Source organism: Cydia fagiglandana, chromosome 7 (genome assembly GCF_963556715.1).
Source record: "Cydia fagiglandana chromosome 7, ilCydFagi1.1, whole genome shotgun sequence".
Lineage (NCBI taxonomy): Eukaryota > Metazoa > Arthropoda > Insecta > Lepidoptera > Tortricidae > Cydia > Cydia fagiglandana.
This window is the reverse complement of record NC_085938.1, coordinates 18372651-18382239: the sequence shown is the minus strand read 5'-3', so window position 1 is coordinate 18382239 and position 9589 is coordinate 18372651. Positions and strand designations below refer to the sequence as shown.

Genomic DNA, 9589 nt, shown 5'->3' with positions numbered 1-9589 from the left:
TGATTTTCACAGATAAGTGAAAAAAAGTTAGTCTATAATTTATGGACACATTTTAAATTGGCAACACCAGTTGTCTACGCACAGTGTTTTTGCTGAGCGTTTTTTTAGAATCATTTTTTTTGTCTTTAACGTTATGTTGGCTATGCTGATATAAGATAGTATTTGAACTTGTTTTATAAATGAAGCGCATTAGTAGCGCCATCTATGACATTTACCTTTTTATATACTAACTTCACAATCTTCACCAATCTTCACATGCTGTTTCATTATCTGTGCCGTCGCGGACGAGACAAGAGGCCGCGCGTCTCGCTTAACTTAAAATAAAATAAATTGTAGTGCTTCAAGTTAATAACATGGCAGTTCCAGCTAATATTCAGGGAGAGGTTCTCTCTTTGATACATCAGTTTATGCTGGGTGTGGATAAATCGCTGGCCGCAGAAATATTGAAGAAAACTAAAGCGGTGAGTGCTAACCCAAAGACCACGTGTGGGATGCCCACACGTGTTCGGTACCCGGCACTTGCATGTAAGCTTTTTACCTCCTCTTGGAGCCAAACCTTTGTTAACGTAATGTACTTTTGGCCTGCATGTATACTTACATTGTCTTAACACGTGAAAATGCCACGAGTCCTTGAAATTGCAACATGGCAATGGTTCCCACTGATACAGATACATTTTAAGAAGTATTCTCGTTTTTAAATGTTATGTCCACGTGTAATGGCTGTTATTTGGAGGATTTTATGTTTTTGGTTCTAAATTTAATGTGATTGGTTATATGACGTAGTTTTTGGTAGGTAGGCAGTTGCGAGCCTATTTACACTTTCAAACTACTTACTTATATTGCGTCGTGGGTTATTAATTAGAATATAAGCAACTATGATGTTAATTGTTCCATGATATCCTATGATTGAAGCTAACAATCGTCACTACCTCTGAGTTAAAACTGAGTTTCTCCCAAGATATTCAATGTAAAGTGCAGTTGACATGAGTGTGTATTTTTCAGAAACCGCGCGCTAAAAACCTACCAACACTGCTGGACATATTCACAGAATATAAGAAAAAGGCGCCAGCCGCTAAAAAAGCAGCGGAAAGGTAAGATAAACATTCCACACTTTTATAGGTTATGTCATTAAAGTTATAAAATATGGTTGAGAAAACTCAAATCAATACCTATTTTTTTATCGATAGCATAGCTTGTTTAATGGTGTAAAATTTTAGTATTAGCAAGAAAGTGATGAATAATATCTGGTCTGTTAATACAGCTCCTCTGAAGACTCAAGTGATGATGAAGCACCAAAGAAACCAGCAGCGAAGCCAGTGTTGAACGGCAAAGCACCCGCTCAAAAGAAGCAGGCATCCTCAGATTCAGACAGCTCTGAGGAGGAGCAGAAACCGGCACAGGTTTGAATTATTGATTTTATCATAGTTATGGTCACAACCACAGATTAACAATGTCAAAGATAGCCTGGCAACAATCAAAAGTGCAACAATGCAATTTTATCATTATTCCTTGTTTCTGTATTTTATGTACTTTTCGTTCATAAACAGGAAAGCACCATCAAAATTGGAATGATGTCAAGTATTATCAAAATAATTAAATTAAAAATTTTAGAATTATTAATGTGATTGTGCAAATTATAATTATGCTTTTGTAACAGTATATTCCATGATATCACCACCCACCATATCATTTGAATGCAACCTTTTGTATTGTAGTCATCTACCATACATTCCATAAGTACACTTAAGCTGCTAGTGGCCACTATGGATGTCAGAAGTGGTCACGTTTTTTAATTTTTTGCCTGTCACTGCATACAAGTAATGTACACTTCAATTTTATTATCTTTAAGCTTAAAGGTCCTTCAAGATCTGAGGTTGCAATGCAAGAGACTTAATAAGCATTAAAAATGTATTACAAAGTATCTTAACACTTTCGCAACCGGGCAAAAAACGGCGCACTACCCCAGAAACCGGTCGTCTAAATCTGCGTACAAAACAACCCGCTGGGCGGGTTGTCCGGCATCTGAGCAAACATTACGAGTGCCTACCACGCGGGTTCTCGGTAGTCAAAGTGTTAAATCTCAATTTCGTTAATGACTAAAGTTAAAGTCATGTAGTTTTAGTCTATAAAACTTTGTTTTTAATGATGTTACAACTATTTATGAGAAATTTGTGATTTTATAAAAATCTTTTTCGTCACTACCTCTGAAATTAATCACTCAAAATGTTAACCGTTTATCTTTTTGTGACTTTATTAAAATAGTGCCTTTTTATATTTAGAAACCTAAGGCAGCAGCCACTCCAGCCAAACCTGCAGCCAAGCCTGTGGCTAAGAAAGCAGAATCATCAGATGACAGTGACAGTAGTGATGATGCCACAGCACAACCCAAGAAACAACCAGTCAAGCCACAAGTTAACAATGTAGCTAAACCAGCTGCCAAGAAACAGGAATCATCATCCGATGACTCAAGTGATGAAGATGAGAAGCCTGCACCAAAGGCAGCTCCGGCAAAACCTGCACCTAAACCCACCCCGGCCAAGAAACAAGAGTCTTCTGATGACAGTGACAGTGAGGATGAAAAACCTAAACAGGCTGCTAAGGCACCGGCTAAACCTGCAGCAAAAGCACCAGCCAAGAAAGCAGACTCCTCATCTGATGATGACTCAAGCGATGATGACAAGCCAAAGCAGGCTGCCAAGACTCCTGTAAAAACACCTGCTAAGGCTCCCGCAGCCAAAAAACCAGCATCTTCATCTGAGGATTCTAGCAGCGAAGATGAAAAGCCTAAACAAGCAGCAAAGACACCTGTGAAGACCCCAGTTAAACCTGCTGCAGCTAAAAAGGCAGAGTCCTCTTCTGACGATAGCAGTGAGGATGAAAAGCCCAAGCAAGCCGCTAAAGCTCCAGTAAAGGCTCCAGCCAAGCCTACACCAGCCAAAAAAGCTGATTCTTCATCTGATGATAGTAGTGACGATGAAAAACCCAAGGCGGCTGCTAAAACACCAGTGAAACCTGCACCAGCCAAAAAGGCGGAATCTTCATCCGACAGTGACAGTAGCGAAGATGAGAAACCCAAAGCCATTCAGAAACCAAAGGCTACACCGGCTAAGCCTGTAGCTAAAGCTGCCAAGAAAGAATCTTCATCAGACGATGATAGCAGTGAAGACGAAAAGCCAGCTAAGAAGGCTCCAGCTAAACCTGCTGCCCCAGCTAAGAAGGATTCATCTGATTCCGATAGTGACTCAAGTGAAGATGAGAAGCCTGCAGCTAAGAAGACACCAGCAAAGGCCCCGGCTAAAAAACAGGAGTCTTCTTCTGATGATTCGGAGGAGGATGAACCGCCTAAGAAGAAGAAGTCTTTCAGTCAGGATGAAAGCATGGACACATCACAACAGGTATTAACTATATTATGCAATTTTCTAGTAGAATTATAATATTTTTCATACATACCTACTCCTTGATATATTTTCTAAATGTGACTATTCCTTAACCCATTGACCGCCAAATAACCCTTAAGGCCTGGTCAAACAGCCAGCGCGACGCAGCGCCGCGTCAGCGCCGCGTGATGCCTGTTCAAACAGGGCGCGCGTGGATCGCGCCGGCCTCACGCTCTCAACACGCCCTCATCGCGCGCGCGAACGCGGCGCGGCCGCGCGGGAACACGGCGCACCGCTCGCTGCCTAACGTCCGATCCGACTGATGTGACCTTGCGCGACGCGGCGGGCCGCCGCGTCCGCGCGGCGCAGCGCTGCGCACGCGCCGCGTGGACGTAAGGGGCCGCGCGGCGCGTGGCGCGACAGAAGCGGGGCGTGATACCGGCGGGACGCAGTCTGTTTGACGTCGGTAACCTGTTAGCATGTGCCGCGGTCGCGCGGCGCGGACGCGGCGCTGCGTCGCGCCGGCTGTTTGGCCAGGCCTTTAAGGTTCACGGCGACGCGCCGCGGACTATAACGTTCAAAGGATTAAGGATTTTTGTGGCTAGATCAGAAATATTTTGCCATTATTTTCTCTTTTTCACATCACCCAGTTACTCCTGGTAAAGGGCTAAAATGGGAATTTTAACCCCTTACCAGGCTAAGGGATATATATTTCCCACATACGGCACTTCAAACATGGGTTCTATTTTTGATCAGTAAGGCATTCAATTTCACATTCACACATTCGATTGTAATTTTTAAACTGATAGCCTGGTAAAGGGTTAGAGTAATTTTCAAAATATACCATGAGATGATGTAGTTCTTAATAATTAATATTTTACAGGGCAACCGTAAGAGAAAAGCATCGGGCAGTGAGGCTACTCCAGCAAAGAAGCCTTACAACAATTTTGTAAAGGTATGTTTCATTACTTTCAGTAAATATTAATTAAATTAATCTAACAAAGGGTATTTTTGTGACAAGTAACATCTGGTTACAAAGTAGATATTGGATAGTTTGTTAAGATTTTCCCTATTAACTACAAAGTTGCAAAAATGCCCAAAAATCATTTCATCAAGTTTTAAGTTTAAGGATGTGGTAAATCAATTCAAACTTCTATATCCTGAATTGTTACCTACTAAAATAAATATAATTATGTTCCTAACCTAATATTTTAGTGGAATGTGGAATTAGAGCTAGACCAAGCTAATTTGGCAGCGATTTTGATAGCTCAGACTGTACAAGTGTTATTATAAACGTTAAACTTCTATTAAATTATGGTGTCTAAATAACACTTGCACAGTCAGGGCTATTAAAATTGCTGCCAACGTAGCTTGGTCTAACTCTATATGTGTTACGGCCAGATCATAGAATTTGATCATTTCATGAAATGCAATTTTAGAATTGATCACTTCATGATAATCATGATATTATGGTCAGGTTTAGGTTTAACTCTTCATGATTTAGCCAACCTAATCAACCTATCATTTCATGAAAAAATTATTTACTCATCATGAAGTTATCAATTATATATGCACTACTATTTCTACAATTTTCGGCTCGAGCTGATGGTTCTATCATTCTTAGCAATGTTTAATGCCACCCACCACACTTTCTAGGGCACATCAACGAACACATCCACACCCAGCGATAATAACAATAAACCCACTCCGTTCCGTCGCGTGGTCGATGAGAAGGTGGAAGTCGACCATAGGCTTAAGGACAATTCGTTCGACGCTAAGGTAAATGCCCACAAATTTCACAAGCCAAGGCAACTCTACGTACAAACGTTCTAGTGGCTTATAATTTCGGGCATTTACTTTAATGAACTAACTATGTAGGGTTGTCTTGGTTATGTATTTATATTTATAAGCATATCTCTCTCAGGAGGGTGAGAATGAAGAAGAAGACAATGAAGACGGCGGCTTTAAGTCCGGATTTGGGGGCAGAGGAGGTTTCCGTGGGCGAGGGGGAGACAGGGGAGGCTTCAGAGGTCGCGGGGGCTTCGATAGGGGAGGCCGGGGAGGGTTCGACCGCGGTCGAGGCGGGCGCGGGGGCTTCGGCGACAGGGGAGGGTTCAGAGGCCGCGGAGGTGACCGGGGAGGGTTCCGGGGCCGTGGGGGTGACCGCGGAGGCCGCGGCGGAGACCGAGGAGGGTTCGGAGACCGAGGAGGGTTCAGAGGCCGCGGTGGTGACCGAGGAGGGCGGGGAGGGGACCGCAACTCGTGGGGCGGAAACCGGGGAGGCGGCTTCAACAAAAGCTTCAATGACAGAAAGAGTTTTGATAGCGGAGACAGCCAGAACAAGAAGATTACGTTCGATTAAATAGGTATGTGCCTAAGCTTTGGTTATTAGCTAATATGAATTTAGAGTTATTTGAAAAAATAACTCTGAAGTTCTTCTTCCAAAATTTTTTTGTATTTCATAGTCACTTGCCTTTTTTTGGCTTGTTATATAACATCGTTTGTGTCTACAGTCGCCTCCAGAAACTCGCGAACTAAATTGACATGAGTTTGACAAATAAAATGATACCAGGAATAGCAAAGAAAAAATAGGCAGGGGTATATGTCGATAAAATGATATCGATAAGTAAGATGCACTTACTATACCCATGTGATAATTATAAAGGGGTCACAAACGATTTCGATTTGTATGAATGTGACGAGAAAAGTGGTTGATTCGATTGTAAGATTGTGACGTTACCAATCAAACCAGGAGGTGCGGATGTCAAACTGACAAATTTCAATGTTAAGACGAAACAGGAGCTGAGTTTTAAATATTTTAGGTAAATATACCCATCTTGGTTACGGAAGCGGCTCCTAAAACTAGTGCAATAAGGACAAGGCGAAAAATCCTGCGTAAAAATCTCAAAAATCGAGGTTTCGTACTCGACTGTTTCCTCCTCCAAAACTTAACCAACCAAATTTGGAAATCTAAATGATTATGAAATTATCTATGCCGGACGGTTTGCTTTTTTGGCTAATTGATATCAGTTTTGAATACTACGCCTGTCATTGCGGCATAGTCAATGAGGCCATTTTGAATGAAAAATCTTATCTTATTTCCCCGTCTGGGTCAGCCTTATGTGTATTTTGAGCCCAAATCAATGTTTCTATGTTATCACCTACAACTTGTTACTCTAGCTGTATGTTTTCCTAACAAATAAAATAAAATAAATATAATAAAATATTTATTTAATTACCTACAATATGTTTATCCAATATCCTTGTATCGATTACTATAAAATTGCACAATTTTCGAAATACCAAGTGACATTTGTAAAATAATAATATTAACAATATATTTTTATTTTATCAAAATATTTTACATATTATGTATACATGCATATGTATAAAACTTAAGAAACTAAAACCCGTTCTGAGCCATGCCGGGTCCAAAGGTCCCCATCACACTAGCAGCGTTACCCCGCTGTATGGCGATGGAGACCTGTTGGACAAGCCATGACTCAGAACGGGGGTCATTTGTAAAATCATTTAAATTAGTTAAAGATACATTTTAACTGACTGCGCAACAGTAGCGCCGATAGCGGTGAATTCTCGCGATATTCTCTAATTCAAACTTTTTTGAAAATATCGATATGAACAGCACTGGCCAAACTGTGGTATCATTTGTGCACATTGACCTGTCAATTTAATTCGCGAGATTCTGGAGGCAACTCTTACGTATACGGACTTTCTCTACGGTAACAGTAAAAATTTAAATAAGATTTTAAGCTCTTTAAATACGCAAAATAGACTTTAGAAACATGTATCAGAAATCCCATTAAGTTTGACGTTTCTCATTAAAGCTGATCTGACGATGGACACAGGATACTAGGATAGGCCATAGGAACTCTTGTAATAAAACAACGCAACGCAATTTATTGTTGTTTAGTATTGCTAGAATTAACTCCATAAGTATTGCCTACTGAAAGGAAAGTACAATCAGCGATAAAAGCATGAAAAATAAAGTATCAACAATGAAATGTTGTCCAAAAAATTGTTTCTGTTCTCCATGCTGAAAACTGCGCTAAACAAAGTTGCCGCTTTCCGGCTCCATCGAACAGGAAAATAGTATTTATAGACAGTAAATAAAGCCTCAGATCGGCTTCGCCTTGGCCGACAATTGCGTGGGATCCGAGACATTTCTTAAGCCATTATAAAGCAGATGGAATATATTTCCCACTTTCGAACTTTATTTCAAAGTGATAGGCTTCAATTTTGCATAATTCCTGATATCGATATTTTGATCGACAGAGCGGCGCCCGCGGCTCTTGGGGCGAGCGAGCGAACCAGGACCTGAAGCACACGCGCGGGAAGTCCTTCAAGCACGAGAAGACCAAGAAGAAGCGCGGCTCCTACCGCGGCGGCGCCATCGACACCGGCGTGCACTCCATCAAGTTTGACGATTGACCGACCTGACAGTAATACTGAAATATTATGACCAGTTGCACCAACCACATTTAGTGAACGCTTTAATGGTGACAGAAGGTTTGGTGCAACCGGTACAAGTTGCAGTGGCATATAAAACATACAGCGGCATGAAAATGTTGAGCATGACTGATTGTAACGAGAAATAAGGTCGAAAAGAGTGTTGACTTTAGGGCCCCCCACATCTAGCGTTTTTCGAGCGTCGTGGGGGGGGGGGGGCAGCCTTATAGTCTGATGTCTCTTATTTTGTGGATGCTCAACATTTTTGTGTTGACTGTAACTAAATACATATGTATTTTTGGGGTCTGAAAGCTGAACACTTCACAACATTGTAAATTTTGACAAATATTCATCATAAGATAGAATTCTGACTATAGATGATTGATTTCATCCGTCTATAGTTTAAAAAGTCTAACGTAAAGCTCATGCAGTTTTCTTTAAGGTAAATAGCAACACTTGATGACTATGATAATGCCATGAAGTATTTCGCAGTATTCAATGGACAATTGGACATACCACAAATATTGCAAATATAACATTCTCTTTATTTAAATAATGAATAGCTCCCCAGTTACATCTAGTTATTATTGAGCCTTCAGTGTTTGAAGTGTAAGTCTTATTTCTTGATGCATTTCCCATATTATAAAGTAAGAATATTTTATCAATATTTTAGGTTTTGAGCCTATCGATTTTTTAAGGACTATAATTTGATAAATATAAAATTTGACACGCATTACTTGGGTTACATTGAGTTACCCCCTTATTCATAAACGTTTACTAAAGTTGACAAGCCGATAATAATCGTTAGTCCCTTTCCGGCGTATTGGTATGATGGAAAGGGACAAACGATTATTATCGGCTTGTCAACTTTAGTAAACGTTTATGAATAAGGGGGTAAGTCTACATAATTATATCAATTGGTAAATTCAAAATCAACTTTATTGTCTGATTGTTCTTGGATTACCATTGTAAGTGTTAAATTGATCGTGTGATGATGATAACTTTACAAGGATCGTATTTAATGACCGAAAAGATTTTTAACTTCGTTTCGTAAAATAGTTACCAAACTATGAATAAAAAATAGGTAATAAGCTTTCAAACGGGCTTATAGATGTTCAAATAGTTTACTTTTTATACAGATTTAACCTATTTTTTGATCAGTGTAATACATTCCCGCATCCAAAAATCCGGGGTATTACTTATAAGGCAGAGGGAATATATTTCCCACATGATTATGAACTTTCTTTCAAAGTTATAGGGTTCAACTTTGCATTATATCGCATAAAGGGTTAAATACAACTTTAATAATAAATACCATTTTTGAAAGTTATCACGTTGTCGTGAATTGTTTTTGTATAATATGATGGGTTCGATGTCTTATTTTTGTTCTAATAGACTAATGAAACTTGTAAATACGTTATGATAAGCTATCGTCGATTCAATTTCGAACTTCTCGTAAATTGTAGGTTATTATAGGCATAAGATTAAAGTCGTTTTATCTAGATACATAAGCCGCCTCTTAATAAAAAAGGTTTTGACTATAAATCTGTCTTTTCTTCCCTGCTTAACCAGGTAAGTTTTCTATACAAAAGCTATCCTCTCAATGCATATTTGATTTGATGCATACTACAGTATTAGTATATTCATATCCCAATGATGTACGAATGTACTATCACTTATCAGCAATATGGTTGCACACGAATGGAGCAATTCTCTTAAGGCCTCATTAGCACGAGCGCTTGAAT

General features: G+C 39.8%; 1 protein-coding gene across 4 annotated transcripts; it reads left to right on the top strand.

The window, feature by feature from the left end:
- The first annotated feature begins 274 nt into the window (after positions 1-274).
- LOC134666084 (nucleolar protein dao-5-like) lies at positions 275-9389 on the top strand. Of its 4 annotated transcripts, XR_010098450.1 has the most exons (8): positions 275-461; positions 1003-1091; positions 1262-1400; positions 2280-3395; positions 4261-4332; positions 5034-5156; positions 7671-8585; positions 8718-9389. XR_010098450.1 is itself a non-coding variant. In XM_063523202.1 (7 exons), exons 1-7 carry the CDS (start codon positions 354-356, stop codon positions 7824-7826), a joined length of 1803 nt encoding a protein of 600 aa, XP_063379272.1. In that variant the 5' UTR covers positions 275-353; the 3' UTR covers positions 7827-9389. The 4 variants fall into 4 exon arrangements, 3 of the variants coding, with proteins under 3 accessions (XP_063379272.1, XP_063379271.1, XP_063379270.1); XM_063523202.1 differs by having other exon boundaries at positions 7671-9389; XM_063523201.1 differs by lacking the exons at positions 5034-5156; positions 8718-9389 and adding an exon at positions 5302-5743 and having other exon boundaries at positions 2289-3395; positions 7671-7775.
- The last annotated feature ends 200 nt before the right edge of the window (positions 9390-9589 follow it).